This window comes from Lampetra fluviatilis, chromosome 1, assembly GCF_964198595.1.
Source record: "Lampetra fluviatilis chromosome 1, kcLamFluv1.1, whole genome shotgun sequence".
Taxonomy (NCBI): domain Eukaryota; kingdom Metazoa; phylum Chordata; class Hyperoartia; order Petromyzontiformes; family Petromyzontidae; genus Lampetra; species Lampetra fluviatilis.
Window position 1 is genome coordinate 14235586 of NC_136275.1, and position 20932 is coordinate 14256517.

Sequence of the window (20932 nt, forward strand, 5' to 3'; positions counted from 1 at the left end):
CATCATGCCCAGGCTTTTTTTTAAGTGCTCTTAAAATTATATATTTTCACCTGGGGTTTATTTTGATTTGTTCTGTGGAATAAAAAAAAAGATGTTGAAGACAACTTTTAAAAAATTGCCATGATTTCTCTTAAAAAGAGAAAAAATAAACACGCTCGGACTGTGGGTTCTCTTGTCCGAGGAGGGTCATATTTTGCCCATGTCTCAAACATTTTTAATCACGCAATGCTTTGCCAAGATTTGCCAAGTTGAGAAAACCTTCCCAATTGAAAGAAACTGAAATCTGCACCCCAGATTTAGCCGAGTATCTCATGAGGCTCATTATTATCTCGTCAAAGAACCAAGTCAGCACCACTGAGGTCTTTGGTTGAATGTGGGTTTCAACTACCGCAAGTGAAAATTGGTTCTCAACTATAGCCAGTCTCATAGCAGTGAGCAATAACTGCACAGAAAGGACATTGTGATACTGCTACTAATGTATGTGTATATATGTAGTGGAGTAACGCGCGCGGGGGTTTGCAAACAGTGTGCACGCATGTGTGAGCTGCGGACAATGTGGTCATGTCAGGGCGAACAGGTGCAGAGTAGGAGACAGAGAAAGAGCGCCCAGAGAGAGACGACCAATTAAGATGCATAGCGGTGATTGGCTGGCTGCAAATGCAAACACGGTGTAGGCATCCTCGCAGGCGGGAGATGGAGACGCCGCGTGAGCGACGGCTCAACGAGGGCCACCTGAGGTCTCTTAATGAGTGAGTTGGTTGGAGTGAAGACAGAAGATTATTACAAAAGAAGTACAGGACCCTGCTCTCCACACCTCGTCCTCTCCAGCGGTGTTGGCTGATCCCCCGCTGGAGGCATGGACGAGGTTGGAGGAGTGAGGGTAGACAGGCTAGCAGTAGCGAGCCTAGCGGAATCCTAAGTGTGAATGTGATAAGGCTAGCAGTAGAGAAGCTAGCAGAGTGCATAGCAAGAGGCTAGCTAGCAGAGTGAAAATCGCAGGCTAGAGGAGCGAGAGAGAGCGAGTGGAGCGTAGCAGACGAGCAGTACAAGAGGAAGAGTTGCGACGGAGACACGTGGTGTTGAACGCGAGGAGTTCTGTACGAATAAAGTGACACAGGAGGAAAAAAGTTGTCGGTGTGAAATAACACCACTACATATATACACACCCCCCATGACTGCATTTTTTCTTGCAGCCCTTTATGTAAAGAGAACAGATGTTTAACACGTAGGCTTTCTTGACCAATATCATTCATAAGCGATTGAATGAAACAAAGAGTTCAAATTTGTTCGGTGTAATGAGCCACGTATCGCAGAGTAATATCATCTTCTTTGGTTCTTTCAGCAAAGTCACGTAGATAAAAAAATAATAATTAAATAATAATACAAATTTTATAAAAATAAAAACTCTTTGGTTATTTCGGTAAAGTCAAGTAGAAAGAAAATAAATTAGATCATAGAATACAACTTTTCGATTGCAACTCAATCAGTTGTCATCAGGTAGAACTAAATTTGAGAGGCAAAACACAGACACGGAGACACAGACAGACACATAAGCAGAGAGAGACAACACAGAGACAGTGTTTCATTCAAGAGAGAGTATTTCATTCAATGAATTTCAAGAACACTCCAATGTACACACTATTAAACTATACAAAGTTCCACTTTCTCTATCTTTAATAATGTCTGGGCAGCAGCTGTGACCAGGTTGCGAAGCTACCAAGCTTGCGTGCCCGAGCACCTTATTACCATCATGCCCAGGCTTTTTTTTAAGTGCTCTTAAAATTATATATTTTCACCTGGGGTTTATTTTGATTTGTTCTGTGGAATAAAAAAAAAGATGTTGAAGACAACTTTTAAAAAATTGCCATGATTTCTCTTAAAAAGAGAAAAAATAAACACGCTCGGACTGTGGGTTCTCTTGTCCGAGGAGGGTCATATTTTGCCCATGTCTCAAACATTTTTAATCACGCAATGCTTTGCCAAGATTTGCCAAGTTGAGAAAACCTTCCCAATTGAAAGAAACTGAAATCTGCACCCCAGATTTAGCCGAGTATCTCATGAGGCTCATTATTATCTCGTCAAAGAACCAAGTCAGCACCACTGAGGTCTTTGGTTGAATGTGGGTTTCAACTACCGCAAGTGAAAATTGGTTCTCAACTATAGCCAGTCTCATAGCAGTGAGCAATAACTGCACAGAAAGGACATTGTGATACTGCTACTAATGTATGTGTATATATGTAGTGGAGTAACGCGCGCGGGGGTTTGCAAACAGTGTGCACGCATGTGTGAGCTGCGGACAATGTGGTCATGTCAGGGCGAACAGGTGCAGAGTAGGAGACAGAGAAAGAGCGCCCAGAGAGAGACGACCAATTAAGATGCATAGCGGTGATTGGCTGGCTGCAAATGCAAACACGGTGTAGGCATCCTCGCAGGCGGGAGATGGAGACGCCGCGTGAGCGACGGCTCAACGAGGGCCACCTGAGGTCTCTTAATGAGTGAGTTGGTTGGAGTGAAGACAGAAGATTATTACAAAAGAAGTACAGGACCCTGCTCTCCACACCTCGTCCTCTCCAGCGGTGTTGGCTGATCCCCCGCTGGAGGCATGGACGAGGTTGGAGGAGTGAGGGTAGACAGGCTAGCAGTAGCGAGCCTAGCGGAATCCTAAGTGTGAATGTGATAAGGCTAGCAGTAGAGAAGCTAGCAGAGTGCATAGCAAGAGGCTAGCTAGCAGAGTGAAAATCGCAGGCTAGAGGAGCGAGAGAGAGCGAGTGGAGCGTAGCAGACGAGCAGTACAAGAGGAAGAGTTGCGACGGAGACACGTGGTGTTGAACGCGAGGAGTTCTGTACGAATAAAGTGACACAGGAGGAAAAAAGTTGTCGGTGTGAAATAACACCACTACATATATACACACCCCCCATGACTGCATTTTTTCTTGCAGCCCTTTATGTAAAGAGAACAGATGTTTAACACGTAGGCTTTCTTGACCAATATCATTCATAAGCGATTGAATGAAACAAAGAGTTCAAATTTGTTCGGTGTAATGAGCCACGTATCGCAGAGTAATATCATCTTCTTTGGTTCTTTCAGCAAAGTCACGTAGATAAAAAAATAATAATTAAATAATAATACAAATTTTATAAAAATAAAAACTCTTTGGTTATTTCGGTAAAGTCAAGTAGAAAGAAAATAAATTAGATCATAGAATACAACTTTTCGATTGCAACTCAATCAGTTGTCATCAGGTAGAACTAAATTTGAGAGGCAAAACACAGACACGGAGACACAGACAGACACATAAGCAGAGAGAGACAACACAGAGACAGTGTTTCATTCAAGAGAGAGTATTTCATTCAATGAATTTCAAGAACACTCCAATGTACACACTATTAAACTATACAAAGTTCCACTTTCTCTATCTTTAATAATGTCTGGGCAGCAGCTGTGACCAGGTTGCGAAGCTACCAAGCTTGCGTGCCCGAGCACCTTATTACCATCATGCCCAGGCTTTTTTTTAAGTGCTCTTAAAATTATATATTTTCACCTGGGGTTTATTTTGATTTGTTCTGTGGAATAAAAAAAAAGATGTTGAAGACAACTTTACAAAAATTGCCATGATTTCTCTTAAAAAGAGAAAAAATAAACACGCTCGGACTGTGGGTTCTCTTGTCCGAGGAGGGTCATATTTTGCCCATGTCTCAAACATTTTTAATCACGAAATGCTTTGCCAAGATTTGCCAAGTTGAGAAAACCTTCCCAATTGAAAGAAACTAAAATCTGCACCCCATATTTAGCCGAGTATCTCATGAGGCTCATTATTATCTCGTCAAAGAACCAAGTCAGCACCACTGAGGTATTTGGTTGAATGTGGGTTTCAACTACCGCAAGTGAAAATTGGTTCTCAACTATAGCCAGTCTCATAGCAGTGAGCAATAACTGCACAGAAAGGACAATGTGATACTGCTACTAATGTATGTGTATATATGTAGTGGAGTAACGCGCGCGGGGGTTTGCAAACAGTGTGCACGCATGTGTGAGCTGCGGACAATGTGGTCATGTCAGGGCGAACAGGTGCAGAAAGGGAGACAGAGAGAGAGCGACCAGAGAGAGACGACCAATTAAGATGCATAGCGGTGATTGGCTGGCTGCAAATGCAAACACGGTGTAGGCATCCTCGCAGGCGGGAGATGGAGACGCCGCGTGAGCGACGGCTCAACGAGGGCCACCTGAGGTCTCTTAATGAGTGAGTTGGTTGAAGTGAAGACAGAAGATTATTACAAAAGAAGTCCAGGACCCTGCTCTCCACACCTCGTCCTCTCCAGCGGTGTTGGCTGATCCCCCGCTGGAGGCATGGACGAGGTTGGAGGAGTGAGGGTAGACAGGCTAGCAGTAGCGAGCCTAGCGGAATCCTAAGTGTGAATGTGATAAGGCTAGCAGTAGAGAAGCTAGCAGAGTGCATAGCAAGAGGCTAGCTAGCAGAGTGAAAATCGCAGGCTAGAGGAGCGAGAGAGAGCGAGTGGAGCGTAGCAGACGAGCAGTACAAGAGGAAGAGTTGCGACGGAGACACGTGGTGTTGAACGCGAGGAGTTCTGTACGAATAAAGTGACACAGGAGGAAAAAAGTTGTCCGTGTGAAATAACACCACTACATATATACACAAACACACATTAAGAGCCTCATATACAGTCCAGTAATTATGTATTTAGATTTCTGCCAACAAAAAACGTATTGGAAGATTATCGCACATAATCATACATTAGAGCTGCTCAAACACAATATGTAAATCAAGCAGCAGACAGCAGGGGCCACAATAAATGCTGCCACCCATCAGAGAGCTAGGAGGAAGTCCCCTTATACTGGTAGGAACCTCTTGGTTACACCAGCCCACAGGGGATTATTGTGTCCGTCCGTCGTGCAGGGACGGGCTGGGTGGGGAGGGTGGGGCTGGATGGGGGTTGTGAGGGGTGGGGCTGGGTGGGGAGGGGCTGGTCACCCCGTGGTGCCCTTATAAAACTCAACGTCTAACATACTCACGCCGGCTTGTGCCCGCCCTCACAGTCAGGCATATTTGCGGAATACACCACGCCGCCGTTGACCCTGGCCATTGACCGAGCAACCCAACGTTCCTACCAGCTCCCTCTGCAGGAATGCGTTACATACCCAGGGCTGCTCGAAGTTGTACGTTTTACGCCTCTCCTCGATCCCGTCCCGGGATGATGCCCCGACTCCTCCACCTCCGCCTGCCCTCGCCTCCCTGCGCCGCAACTGAAACTCTTGGAACAGCTGACTTATTCGGTCCTGGTGGAACGTCCTGGAGAGGGGAGAGGGTAGAGGGAGAAGAGGAGAGGAAAAAAAGAGAGAGCACCAGGGAGAGGTGATATGTAGGGGTTAGCATAACGATCAGGTGTGCATGTGGTAATGGATGATTGCAAATGAACGCACGCATGGATGCCTTAATCCGGAACAGCTGAGATCTCCACGGCATATGCGCAGCCCATATTGGAGTCATATGAACAGGAAACATGGGTGCGAGTGCCTGGATACAAACAATGGGAATATAACGGAAGCTGTTGGAGAGAAAAAAAAGAATCTGGAAGGTGATAAATAAAGTTACAATTCAAGCGATGTTCCGGTAAGTCAAAAGAAAAAAAAAGAACAGAGCATATGTCACGTGGACGTACTGTATATTTCGATACGTCCTTAAAAACAGTTGTAATTTACAGCCCTTCGTCAATTCACTCCTGGATTAAGTTCTCCTCACGCTATGTCACAATCAAGGGGGTTGTTTGACCATATTTCACCATGCTGGTCAGTGTCGTTTGGTGAAATAGGGGTTGGGGGAGGGGGTGTAACGAAACAAAGTTACAAGCAAATTTCACCAAATGGCATGAGTGACCTGTGCTTGCGTGAAATTAAGCGAGATGCTTCACAATAAAGACAGACGTGCGTGCAAGCCAAAGGTTCAGCCTTTACGACTGCGGCTCTGCGTTTCATTTATACATCATTAAGGTAACTTTTTTTTACGCCACTGTATAAATTACGTGCGAGTGCGTGCGTATATTTACAAAAGTGTGTGTACGAGCACATTAAAGCTATTTATTTTGGCTCCAAACATACGCACAAAAAACACGTACAACAAGTGTTATTTCTGGAACAGACAACCAGGGTAATTTATGAATTGGTGCCACTGGGCTAACTCGTGGAATGGAAGCGAGATTTAATCTACAGCCCTTTGTAAATCCACAGCCAATGAAGGCCTCCCCAGGCTGTATCGGTTGATGGAGTTATTTAACCATAGTTCACCAATTTGGGTTAAACTAATTTCTTTAGAACTGCTTTTTGTATTTAGTTTGTTGTCCTTCCCCCACACCTCCAATTACCACGGTTGGCTACGTACGGTGCAAAAGAAATTCAACATACATACAGACCAATTCAAAAATCACTCGCCACTGAATTTACGGGGCTTGGAGAGCAGTGCCAATACTCACTGTGCCACTGCTCATGGAGTTGGAGAAATAAAAAAGAGAGAAGTGTGAAAGATTGGGCATGTGCATGGCAAATAATTAAATATATATATTTTGTTTTACTGGAAGTCATTGAGAAGAGGAGACCACGAAGATTTACGGGCAGCTCCTCGGGATGGCGTCAGAGAACACAGTTAAAGCAAAACCCAGGAGGTAACGGATACCTTGTGTCACCAGGAATGACACGCGAGCCGCCTTAATCAGCTCATGGTCTGATCAGGAGCCGTCACGGCGATATTGGATACATGTGCAGGAAGTGGAACATAAAAGGGAGATGAAAGAGAGCAAGGGAAAGAAATAGCGAGCAAGTGAGTGTAAGAGAGAAAATCTTGCCCAAGGCCAAGGCCGGCATGTGGATGGTGTTACACGGGAAGTCTTCCCAGATACACCGGAATTCCCATATTCTACAGAAACATTGCCCAGGGGAGGAATAAAAGAGGCCATATAGCCAGGATTTTTATATTCCCACAAAGTCGCACATCTTCCCCTTCCGCAAACATCAACACCAACCCCTCATGGCTGCGATGAGCCCCTCTTTCTGCCACCGGCCTCTCGCACACAGTATCCATCCATCAATCGGGGTGCCCAACACAGGATTTCGAAAAAATGGACAAATAAACATGCACACACATTCATATAAAAATACGCGTATGAATATGTACGTTAACACACGTGCGGTGGTGGGCTGCAGAATCATAGTGTTTCGTGAAAACTGAATTTGATGCAACATCAGTGGCAAATATTCGAACCAGTTCTGGACCTCTACTAGGTCAATTCAATATTAAATGAGAAAACTGTGCGGTGTGTTAACATTGGCACGAGGAAGACAAAGGCAGCCGGGCGTTGTGCTTGCCACACACCACCTCCTCTCATTTGCTGTACCAGCCAATATAACGTGCTCACGAACAGCACTTTCTCACATGCAAGATTTCACTTGTGCAAACAAGCACACACAAATGCATGCGTGCTCTAACTGGATGAATTATCTGTAGCCTGGACACGAATGTGCGGAGGCTCAGGGGGCATATAGGGAGAGTGCGAGTGTGGAGTGTGGAGAGGGTGAGAGAGCCGAATGGTAGGTGAAGCGGCCATGCCATCGGTGGGAACACAACTTATCTCAGTTCGGTTCTGTTTGGGCACGTTAAGGCACCAGCACAACTCTGATCCAGGAAGGGGTCATATGTCACTTGCCACCAATGTTCCCCTTGGCTAATTGGAACAAAGATACAGGTTATTAAGCCATATACACTCTTAGCAGGTACCATTTTAAGTACCTTAAGGCTGGCAAAAAACATACTGGGGTGATGTAATTATATAATAATGCCCTTCATTGAAGAAAGTCTCACCAAGTCTTCAGGCTCGTTCTCAATACGGTCCTATATTCAAATGTTTTGTCAATTCTACTAACAATCGTGTGGCCATCATCATGTTCGGCTGCTGCTGTCAGCTCACTGATGATATTCTCACACCCTGCACCAGGTATCTATTTAAGGCTGAGTAGACCAAGGGGATTGATCTAAGGATCAACTCAGGGGAGGCCCAGAACATATTCAGGCACTACTGGCCACTGATGCTAGCCAACTCAAGTTGATTGAGTTTGGAGTGCAGTTCCCTAACCACTGCACCACTGTTCTGCACTAAGTAGAAAGACAAAGATCCCCAGTATAGACTTTAACAGACTGTTAGGACAAGTGCTGTTCGCGAGCACCTATGAAGGCTGGCACAGTGCTTGAGGGGGTGGGTCGCCAGCACCACGGCTAGCCGCCTTTGTCTCCCTGATGGCGATGTTTACACATCGCACCAGGTACTCATTTGAGGCTGAGTTGAGGCTCAGTCCTTGTGTGCACTCGGTACAAAGACAAAGATCCCCCGTATAGCCTTAACAGACTGTAGGGGCAAGTGCTGTTCGCGAGCACCTATGAAGGTCGGAACGGTACACAGGTCGGTGGGTGGCCAGCACTGCGCCCGACCGCCTTTGTCTCTCCAGCGGCGATGTTTACACACCGCACCAGGTACTCATTTGAGGCTGAGTCGACCTAGGGGAGGCCCAGGACCGGTTCAGATAATCGTCACTGGTGTTGGCCATGAGGAATTGAACCTGGGTCGCCGGGTTCGTAGCGCAACGCGCTAACCGCTACACTACCGCTCCCCACTCAGTACACACACACGTGCGCACACACACGTGCACACACGCACGTCCACACACACGCACGTCCACACACACGCACGATTGAGGATACGAGAAAAAATGCTGGCGGCAGTGGCTCATGGGCGCCTCTTCTCGCTCATATACGAGGGTGGGGCCAGGGTCCAGGGGTCATGGATGTGCCATCTCGCCAGGGGCCGTTGCGCCGCCACTTCAAAACGAGAGACCTCGCGCTTTTCCTGCCCGCGCTGTTACAGGCGCTTCCTTTGCTGCAACGTTGGCAGCGCATGAGGAACTGAGCCGGAGAGTTATGGTGCAGCAACCATCCCGGAATGGGCAGCCTGGGGCTTCCCGTCCCCGCTGTTTTTTCGTGACACCTCTCACCTGCATCGGCGCCCGCCCACCCGCTGCCTCGTCCTGCCCTCTCCCTCTCTTGCCTACCCTGCCGTCACCCCCGTCACCCCCATCGCTCAACGGAGGTGACATTTACTCATGGCTGAGGTTTTAAAATAGAGATGAGCTGGGAAATCAGGTGTCTGCGTTGGCTCAGGCGCTTCAGGTTAAATGCCCGTGTAATAGCAGCCGTGTTGAACACACGTTAAAAAACACTGGATTAACTGGATTTCCACCAAAATGTCAATCAAATGCATTCCGATAATTGAATGCAAAAGCACGTGTTTTTGTTTCACGTGACAATATTCAATATTGTTAGCTCTCTACAAGGAGTTGAAAGATTCATTCCACCTAGTTCGTCAGCAAATTATCACAATTCAGGGAAACAATTCGATTAAAGAATCGATTAAAAAAAATGTACGGCTCTGTGCATGGTCGCACCTCCAGTGACTTGCAAGAGAGATACATTACATAAAACATACATGTATCAATATACAGAAATTCTTACACGATCCGATGCAGGTGTTGTGAACTTAATAACTATATTAATTGATTAATCTATGCATCGCCACAGTTCTGCTATGTACAAACACACACATCGTGGCATTTAGTTTGTCGGGTAAAAATGTTTGCACTCGAGATCGATGGACAGTCACATTTTACGCAAACCCCGGGTGGGAAAGATGCCACAACCAGAGTTAGATTCCCGGTCATGGCTAACATCAGTGGCGAGTATTATTTGAAGCGATTTTGGCCCCCACACCCCCATCTGTTACCAACCCACGCAGACCAGCGAGGTGAAGCGTGGTCAAACAAACCTCTGCAACCGACATGGCGTGGGAAAGGAGGGCTTCCATCCAGCAGTGGTCTGACAGAAGGCTGTAAATTATCATGGAAACCCAGCTGTTCCATCACCTCCTGGGTCTGGAATGATTTGTCGGGTCAACGCTCCTAAAAAAAATATTTTAAAAATGGGTGCTTGTGTAGTGGTGGTGCGGACGCGCGCCCGCAGTGAGAGATCACGGGGCGGCGCGGGGTGCGTGGTTGGGCACGCGATGTAGGCGTGGTGTTGACGCGCGCCGGGAGTGAGAGATTACGGGGCGGCGCGGGGTGCGTGGTTGTGCGCGTTGACACAAGGTGGGAAAGAGGATCGTGGGCAGCGCGCAGTGATTGGTCAACTGGGGTGGGTGCTCTCAGCTACGTCCGCATGAAGGACTATAAAGGGGGACGTGCGGGAGCACTCGGGGAGTTGTTAACCAGTCGAAGACCGAAGACGGAGTTCAGAGGTAGGCCCTGAGACCCCTAGTCCCGCTGTCCTTGTGAGGGCCGGGGCCCTGTGTGGCTCGGAGGCGAGACTGTGGGACCCGTGGTCTGACGTCCCTGTGGACCGAGACTGTGGGACCCAGAGTCGAGACGGACACCCACACGGGCGTAAGAGCCCGTGTGGGTGTAGCCGGGGGAACCCTGTGGGTTAAGGCTGGAGTTAGCCACCCGTGTAATATAAGTTGGTGTTAATAAAAGAGTGTGCTACCCGTAAGGTCGTCTCCCGCCAAGTTCCTACATTACACTTGCATCCGATTCACTCGCAATGGGTTGCGCGAGCACGTTAATAAAGTGCAGGTGCAGAGAAGGGCGATGTACTCAGTCTGTTCCAGGGTGAGGCCTATTGGGTTGGCCAAGGGTTGGGAGAAGTTCCAGACTCAGCATTATCCATAAGCCTGCAGCTGGTTCACAGTTTCATCTGGCTTAGTGACCAGAAGACCCTTGTTTATTCGTCATGTGACGATCCCCACCCCCCCCGTGGTACTGCAATGTGATATATTGCAATGATGCGGGTCAGGATTCGATTAAATACTACATTCCTTTTTGCTCTGTAAGGCCACAGGCAACATTGCCACATGATTTGCAAAAATGGTAGGAAATAAATGATCACACGCGGGATCCTACGCGCATATTATAAGCGAAAGAATGGTTTTAATCGATGATTTGTTGCAGTACTATCATTTATAAACACTAAACAAATTTTCCTTCATAGTTTCCTCACTCACTATGCTGAAACAAACTAAATTATATATTCTAGCATATTCCCTTGTTAGGATATAGTGTGACCCTGAAAATTACACTTTGAGGAAAATGTATGCCTTCAGAAAAATAACCATGGAGTTAATTATGTATAGTATCTTAAATAATAAATGTAGAAACATTTGTCAATCCACTGATGGCGTCTCCATGCCATGTCAATCATAGGGGATGTTTGACAACATTTTCACCGCACTGGTGAGGGCGAGTTGCTGAAGAGTGTGGCGTCAGGACTGGTCCGGGTATCACTCGCCAATGATGTTAGCTGTGACTCCAAATTTAATTCCAGCCCACCAATCGAGCTCAAATAAAACATTTTTTTTTTTAAGTTGATAGGTAATAAGACAGATGAGGAAAGAAGTCCAGATGGATGGAAGGGATGATGGACATGTGGATTTATATACAGAGCTGCCCGAGTGCAAACTCTGAGGGACTACCAGCACGGGAGAGCACACGACTTTGAACTAATTGTTAAAGGTGGCGAAATGAGATGCACATATTGGGCATGGAATATGCTTCTCAATGAGCATCTGTGAATGTATTATTTATGATGTATGCTAATTAGACCTGCTGCCCAGGTCAGGCTCCAGCTCATCTGTGATGGAGGGGGCACAGCGGGGGCAGTAGGCCTAATGTATGGCCCTCCTGTTAACCCACCTACATAAAATACTGTATAGACTGTTTCTTTTTTAATTAAACATGACATCCTGAACAGGGTCACACTATATCCTCACACACAGTTGCATCCTGTAGGGGTTAGACACCAGGCTATGGAGGATGGGGGAAAGACAGAAGCGGGAGTGTGTGGTGTGAAGCGGGATGCATAGAAGGGACGAGGCCCACGTGAGGCATGAGCAGCCGACTCGGCCCAGCTTGGTTCACTTCGCATGCGATTTGAGCACAAACACGGCTCAGCATCAGATAACATTGGTTGGGAATCAAACCCAGGTGAAGTTCAGAGCCAAGTGGGCTAAGCAATGCACCACTGCCACTAACTAACACGATTGATACAGGCTTCAAACAGGCAAATTATTTTAATTATAATAAAAGCAATGTAAGCAAGTTTCATACACCTATATTGAACAGTACATCTAGTAAATTAATGTCGTGACTTTATTGCACGAACGTAAGAAATGTGTACAATAAGCGTACGACATTTTATTGGGGAAAAAAAACAGGGAATTAACAACATATGTGCTCACATCCAAACATTTCGAATGTTCCTGTATATCAAATAAACCCATGACTAGATCAACTCGAATAATCTGCCTATATTAGAGGGAAGTCGATTTACACAGCAGATAAACCATGGCGAAGCGTAAACATCGGAATACATTTTACAGAACGGCCAAATCAAAGAAGTACCAACAGCTCGGAGAGTTATGTTATGTAATCTAACATTAAATAAACGCCACAGTTATCTGTTCAAGGACTCTGTACACTCGCTACGAAACATCACAGAAGATGTGCCACATTCCTGCGATCCATATGCAGAATGCTAGCGGCGCAAATTTATTTGTGTAAAGTTAAAATTACAGTGTGACAATAACACTCATTATCATTTACAGCCCTTTGTCAATCCACAGTGCATTGGCCTGCGCACGCGGTGTTGGTCATGGGGGTCGTTTGACCATACCTCAACACGCCAGTTAGTGGCGGTCAGTTAGTTAAGGGGGCAGGGAGTGAAGGAGTGGTTCAGATAGCACTTGCCGCTGCTGGTGTTAGCCATGGCTGGAAATTGAACCGAGATCACTGGGTTGATAGTGCAGTTTGGTAACTTCTCCACTGAACAAATGAAAGTGTTGCGTATTGTATATAAAGTATTAAGCTAAAATGAACCCATACCCTGATCACTAGCTGTCTGACCTGCAGCATTTATTTTTCATTTAATGTCAGAGACCGCATGACTCCTGCATTGTTGCTTTGATGTAAACGTTTGTACTGAGAAGACAATGACTGGATTAAACACGTCAACACATCACCAGCGTTGAAGAAATCCGATGGTGAGCATGTATTGTGTATGCACATGCGATTGAGCATCCACTTTTGCATTCGAAAAACCACAACTGTAAAAGTTTTGCACTCCACTCAACACTGCGCCACGCTGTTTGTGTCCTTTAACACGGCTCCTTAGCTCAATTGCTGCGAACTACTGTAATAAATGTGATGACGCATGGGGCATGTGCTTCCAATAAAACACTTCGTATGCTGCTACTGCCCCAAACACAAATTATTATAGCGGGTGTGGGGGGTGGAGAGGAGCTGTTGGTGTACCCAGCGAATGATTAAGGTTGGGGGCCGATAGGGGGGTAGCGGGGGTGCAGGCGGGGGCTGCACGAAGCTCCTCATTGTTGGCATCTTTACGCTGCGTACACGTGGACCGCACGCTAGCGGAGAACTGCATGCGGGGATTACAAGGGCCACACGAAATTCATTGATCACAGCCACTGTGTGCTTGTAATGGCTTATATGATGAAGAAGCCAGAGAAAGCAAGGAGGTAGGAGAGGATGAAGAAGGAGGAGAGGAGTAGCAGGAGAGGGAACGAGAGAGAGGAGAAGAGGGAAGGAGAGGGAATGTGTTTACTCATCTGCCATGTTTATCGGGCAGTAGTGCTGAAATTTAATTAATTCCAAGTCACATCACCACTGCTTGAATGTGGTTATCATTCCCTTAAAACAAGTTGTCCATTTTTATTATGATGACTATCCTTAGTCTGCATCGATGTTTACTAATGTAACCAAATTGTGCAGCATCTTGAGACGCAGGCTGCTTGTAGATGCATAACAAATTGCATTACATTGCGCTCGGGGAATCGGTGATGTAGCTATCGAGCATGCAGGCAGTGCACAACTGCACTGGGGCCCTTGGGCTGCCGTAGGGACCCAAGCGCTGGCCTACAAAGTGAGCCCGTGCCCACCACGCAACCCCCCACTGCGATGAAGATTCACAGAGTGAAAATGCGTTGTTCCTCACCGCTCCCCGTTGGGCTTGGGCTCCCGGAGCCGGACGGCCGCGGTCTGCGACGGCAAGGTGGAGGACAACGAGGTGGCCGCGGCGGTCCTGAGCGTCGAGCTGCCATCCTCGGGTCGGACGGCCCGCGGCACCCCCGATCCCGCCGGGCCCGGGGCCGGTTCCCAATGCGCCGCCGGGTAGGGCATCCCCCTCGCCTCCTGCTCCCACTCGGGCGTGTTGCTCCCCCCATCTACCTTCAATGCCCTGGGGTGAACACGCATCATGCATGTGCACGCGCATACAAAGACAACCCCCCCCCCCCCCCGTTGGGGCAAGTGCTGTTAGCGGGCACCTATGAAGGCCAACCCGGGATGGGTGGCCAGCACCATGCCCAGACCACACCAGGTACTCATTCGAGGCTGAGTCGACCTAGGGGAGGCCTAGAAACGGTTCAGATAATCGTCACTGGTGTTGGACGTGAGCGGCAATTGCACTCGGGTCGCCGGGTTTGTAGCGCAGCACGTTTATCACTACCCTACCCACCCCCCACGCGCATACGCACACACCTGCACACACACAGGCAGGCGCAGATGAATAAGAAATCATCATTCATCGTTTATTGGCCACATTTGAAATACAACTGCATAAAGGTGTTCCCATGCAAGCGGGGACATCAGGCACTTACTCGTTTAAGGCCAGAGTAGAAATTATAGGGGTCCCAGGTCATATTCAGTCACCATCTGCCCTCTGATGTTATCCCTGGCTGAGAGTTGAACCCAGGTCGCAGTGTGAACCACAGCACTCCCACAGACAAACGCAAACTCTAATGCTTTCTAAACATGTGTAATGCGAGCAAAGACAGGGTCACGTGAGTGTGGGCGGAGTCAGGGTCACGTGCAGAGGAGGAGGAGTCAGGGTCACGTGAGGGGGAGGATATAAGGGGAGAACCGGAAGGAGATCGGGAGTGGAGACAGAATAGAGAAGGGAGAGGCCACACGGAGAGCTGGCGAGGAGTGGCGCGATTGCCACGAGGCAGGAGTCACGGCACCGTCGGCCAGCGGTGTTCGTGGAGCAGCGGGGGTGTCTGCAGAGTGTGCGGGAGCACACGGAGCAGCAGGGTGGCTGCTGGGTGTGCGGGGAGCACACGGAGCAGCAAGGGGGCTGCAGAGTGTGCGGAGCATACGAGCAGCGGGGTGGCTGCAGAGAGAGAGAGTGAGCGGGAGCGGAGGACTCAGACGACGTGCGGAGGCACGAGGCGGAGAAGGTGCGGGTCGGAGCGGAGACATCGCGGGGTGCGAGCAGACGGTGCGGGTCGGAGCGGAGACATCGCGGGGTGCGAGCAAGAACCCAATAAAGGACACGGAGAATAACATCGGCTCAGAGTCCTTCATTACACATGGACATTTGGTGTAACTCCCATGCACCATGACTAGAAATAAAACCAATTTCACTTCTTTTGTATGGTGGGGAGTTGATCAGCAACGTGTATTTGTTTATGTCACGGGGATTGTAGCGAAGACCTCTCACCAGCATAGCGCCGCTTTCCACAAACACCAAGTGTGCCCAAAAGTGTTTGCACACAAGTAGACAGGACGGGCTTGTGCACGGGCATGCACAAACCCAAAGGGTCCCACGTTTTGGCCCCTTAACAGACTGTAGGGGCAAGGGCCATTACACGAGGGTGGTGGGTGGCCAACACCATACCCAGCTACCTTTGTCTCCCCAATGCTGATGTTTGCACACTGCTCCAGCTGCTTATTTACAGTTGAGTTGATCTCACGGTGGCCCAGAGCCAATTCAAATATTGACAACAGTTATTGGTGGTGTGCAGCAATCAAACTCGGGTTGCCAAGTTAGTAGCGCTAACCACTACACTACCGCTCTCCAAAACGGGCATGCACACACACACACACTTATATGCACACGTGCAGAAATGCAAACAAAGACATACGCATCTGCCAGCTGCGGTAGGAGCGACATTTGCAGTAATCGCAAGGTAAGTGAGGCTAATGGGCGCACGCTCACTGTTGGATCCACGCTTTTGGTGGCAGCTGTGCTGGGAAAACACTCTGGTGCTTTCCAAGGCTGCCATCATAGCTACTTAAATTTCCTGTTAACGTGCACACCCCCATGCACACGTCGCCAACAGCCGTGTTTCACTTAAACCAGGGGTCGGCAACCTGCGGCTCCGGAGCCGCATGCGGCTCTTTTGAACCTTGACCGCGGCTCCGGGGCGGATGCTAGCGAGGGGAGGAGGCGCACTGTGACACCTGCTCTGGCGTTGCCGCTGCTGACAGGTCGCCGCTCCGCTCCACACTGCCCGCCCGGTGACAGGCAATAACGTTGCCGTTGCTTTGTCACATGTTTGGAAGAAGTAAAAACCTTCCTGGGCAGCAAAGAGCTCACCTTTGCTGAGCTGGAACAGCCAGAGTGGCTGGAAAAATTACATTTTATGGTAGACATGACAGCACATCTAAACACGCTAAATACAACCCTTCAGGGGAAAGGAGGCACAGCCCTGCACATGCTGGAGGAGGTTTTGGCATTCGAGCGCAAGTTGACAGTGTTTGTCAAAGATTTACAGAGAGGTACACTGTCTCACTTTCCCTCTTTGAGAGAGTTCAAACAAAGTCATGATACGATAAATTTGGAATATTTCAAGTCTGCAATCACCACAATGCAAAGTTCGTTTGGGAAACGATTCTGTGAGTTCAGAGAGGAAAAAACGACATTATCCTTCTAGATTTGAAGCTTTCGTGACTGCAATGATTCATATTCTCAGGTTTTTTTCGGTAAAGTCACGTAGGTAAAAACATTAAAATTAATGAAAGTTAAATAAAACAAAACAAAATATTATTATTTTGTTTTGTTTTATTTTACTTTCATTAATTTTAATGTTTTTACCTACGTGACTTTACCGAAAAAACCTGACATTATCCTTCCCTGTCACTCCCCTGGCGATCGATCCATCCCTATTGAATATGACTGCATTTGCAGGTGTAAGTCAACCTGATCTTGAGATGGAACTGGCCGATATAGCCGACAAAGATATATGGGTGTCCAAGTTCAAATGCTTGACCGCTACTCTTGAGGATGTTGCCCGTCAGAAGGCCATTCTGGCTCAGAATCATAAATGGAGTGATATTGAAAACCTTCCCAAACAGGACAAACTTGTATTCGAAACATGGAATGCCATCCCCAACACTTATATAAACATGAAAAAGTATGCATTTGGAGTCCTGTCGATCTTCGGCTCCACATATGTATGTGAGCAGGTCTTCTCCAACATGAACTATATTAAAAACAAACATCGATCACGCCTCACAGATGACAGCTTGCAAGCCTGTGTGAAAATGAAGGTGACGTCTTACAGCCCTGATGTGCAGACACTGTGCACTGAGGTTCAGGAGCAAAAATCCCATTAACCAGGTAATTTAGCTATTAATTTGCAAAAATATATTTTACATTGTTAAGTGAAAAAGTCATTTTTTTATTCAGATTGACAGCTGACTGCACGATCCTGTATATAGCAATAAGGTAAGAAACAATATATGCAGTGTTATATTTGTTTTAATAGTTGCAATGGTTTTGCGGCTCCCAGTTTATTTTTTCCTTCGGAAACGGGTCCAAGTGGCTCTTTATGTCTTAAAGGTTGCAGACCCCTGACTTAAACCAAAAGAACATTTTTAAGGCAATAACACGCTTTTTGTTCCTGGGTAGAAAGTGTTATTTTGTAATTGCTTATGCCTCAAAAGTATCGCAAATGGCTAGTGTTCCCCACAAATTTTGCTTTTGTGACCAGGACTGTGACCAAAGTTTGTGGGAATAATAGCCATTTTCTGTACTTTTGAGGCATAAGCAATATGAAAATAACACTTACTACTCAGGGACAAAAAATGAAAATAAAATTGTTGCACAGTGAATCAACTATAATAATGTCCCCAAAATTCATTACAACTATGCAGAATTTTCCAGTCACAACCAATGCAGATTAGTGCATTATCCCATGGAAGGTCCGAGAATGGCCCAAGGAAAGTGATATCACAAAACTACTTCTGAGATCACTTCAAACAACCTCTTATCCACATTCCAACTGCTGCACTATCCCACGTGCCTCTGTTCCAGGGGGATGGATGCTTGTCGCATGGCAGTGAAACCAACATTTGTAATTGTTATAGAGATTTATTTATTTTTCCAAGTGGAATGAAAACAACAAATTTAATGAAGGGTGTTTTTTGTGCAGTCATTGGTAGCTGGCCTGAGACAATCATCAACACAGCAGTCTCGTCATACGTTATTGAAACCCAGATTTAAACTCAGGACCTCATGAGTGACAGATAATGCTCTTCCTGGCCATTTCCACACAAAAATGCGTATGTAGTAAATCCCATAACTTGAAGCATCGATTGTCAACAGAATTCATGGCAGTAGATTGAACGGTGGAACAGTGATGCAGTGTTTAGCGCACTGCACTACGAACCTGAAAACCTAAGTTCAATTCCTATCCACGGGTAATATCGCTAGCAAATGAAATCTAAACCAGCCCTGGGACCTCCACTTCACCAACCCGCACTGAACAATGTGGTGAAGTATGGCCAAGCAATCCCCATGACCGATAGAGAATGGGGAGGCCTTACATCAAACAGTGGATTGACAAAGGGATTACAATTATTATTATTATTGATGAGTACATGTCAAAGTGTGTGACAGTTACACACTGTTGATTTGTAAGCGTCTTACAATGTGAAATGTGTGAAGACACTAACTCTCATAAAACATAATTAGTACTTAGAGATGCTATGCACGTTAATGCAATGGCCACGATAATTTATACGGAGAGCACACAAAAAGCGCCAGACTCACGTCCACGTTGATGCACAGCTTTAAATATATAAGATCTGCCACAAGCGCAACTCTTCACACCAAGCACCAACGCATCGTCAGCAATTGCTGCACGGCGAGCAACGCGATGATATTCGTCGTAGCGTGCCCAACTTTTCTCATGCATGGGATTGGAGACAGAAAGTGGTATTTTAACAGGGACAGTCTGTGACTGGCTGAGCACAGGAAAGGAAAAAAGGTGGTTCTCCTGTTTGAAACCAAAAAGTGTGGAATTTAGAAAACAAAAATGCTACTGTGCATATTTATACCTGCTTCTTTTATCTCCAATGCTGTCTACGTTATGAGCTTGCATATGATTACTTGAAGAATAAGGTCAAGTCCAAGTGTTTCAAATATGTAATGGGAGGGGGATTAGCTTTATTTTCATCAGAAGTCCTAAGCCAGATGTACAAATTTCCTATTCCTATCGCACAGGCCAGTCCATCAAAGAGCAGTATTCATCGTATTATTGCTTAACAGATGGATTGGCTGAGTTTAACCTCAACCTTACCATGGCCAGGATTTTAACTTGCACTCATATAACTGTAGGTTGCTTGTTCCGTCACATACCACCCACGTGGTTAGCTGTGATTTGCTAAAAGTATTTCGAAACTAAGGCAATACAAAACATTTTAAAGGACGCGTTTTTCTTAGGTTATGGGAAGGCAATTGTATCTTTCATTTAATGCTTACTGAATTATCTAGGAAAGCCACACTGAGTCATAGGACTCTTTTTCGAGGGGAGTCCTGCATTTTGTTTTAATTTTAAGATGTTTTCAGCCAATAAATGAGTGTTTATACACATGGGAGTAAACCGGTGCACCCGGAGAAAACCCACGTGTGTGCAAGGGGCTTAACACTCTATCCCTGTACAGATGGAAAAATATTGAAATCAGTCCACTTGCTAGACTGCCTTCTCCTCGTGAGCCAGAGCATGGCACCTCCACATCCACAGGAATGGAGTTTCACAAAATTTGTGTGATCCACCAACCCTCGCTGCCTCCACAGTGCTGGACTACAGGCCACGTGCATAAATACCACCGCCCAGCTGGTCAGTCAAGTCTGCTCTGTTCTCTGACATTTCTGTGCGGTCTCCTTTGTCCTGCTGATATTAAATTCTGGACACACAACAAAAAACTTCTTAAAGTTAAAGTCAGACAAAACAGAGATAATAATATTGGACTCCAGACATCGGGGATGTCACTACTGTATGGTGCCGGCCTGAGATGCATTGTCATCGCGTACACCCCGTGGGCGGGTGCAGTACCAGCCCTAGCGGGGCTTGGTGAGCGCTGGGTTAGCGCGGGCACCACGCATAGCGTGTAGTGCGAGCTCCCACCAGGGGGAGTGGGAGGGTGTCAGCCCAGGGGCAGGGTTGCCCCGGGCCATGGCACTCTGGTTGACTCTGTAGACACGTGATCCGGAGTGTCCACAGAGAGGCCCCAGGTGGGGGGGGCTAGGGGGTGATCACGTGTCCAGGGAGAGCTCTCGAGAGGGATGGAGAGGGAGCTAGAACGCTCGAGAAGGCAGGCGGGGCCAAGGGCGGAGTGGCCTCGACCCGGTGGGGATATAAGGTGGGTGCCTGAGAGGGACCGGGATCGCTGCATTCTTCAAGCTGAAGCTCCACGTCTACCAGCTGGAAGCTCTACGTCCTACAAGGCATCATCACGTGGTCGGGGACCCGAGTGAGGGCCCGACCCTTCGTACTTGTTACTCCAACGTATAGTGTAGTTAGCTGGGTGGTCACCACCATAGGCTGTATCTGGTGAAGGGGCAGTTACCCCTTCATGTTAACGTGTTGATATTACAATAAAAATGTGTTGCCTCTAAGAACAACGTCTGCGACTCAGTTGGACTAACTACACATCAACTACACAACATTAGCTTTTCCAAAGTTGTTATCAATGTCTTTGTCATTTAAAATACAAAAGTATGTCAGAAGACTCGGAGTTATTGCT

The 20932-nt window shown here is 47.1% G+C and overlaps 1 protein-coding gene across 4 annotated transcripts in view; it reads right to left on the reverse strand.

The window, feature by feature from the left end:
- Nucleotides 1-20932, reverse strand: part of LOC144932897 (partitioning defective 3 homolog) — a 211071-nt gene that overhangs the window by 15487 nt on the left and 174652 nt on the right. For all 4 annotated transcript variants that reach the window (XM_078857312.1, XM_078857306.1, XM_078857298.1 and 1 more), the window contains exons 21-22: nt 14115-14357; nt 5159-5309 (exon numbers count right to left, since the gene is read on the reverse strand). In XM_078857312.1, the coding sequence (XP_078713438.1) occupies nt 5159-5309; nt 14115-14357 (394 nt within the window). The remainder of the gene's footprint in view (nt 1-5158; nt 5310-14114; nt 14358-20932) is intronic.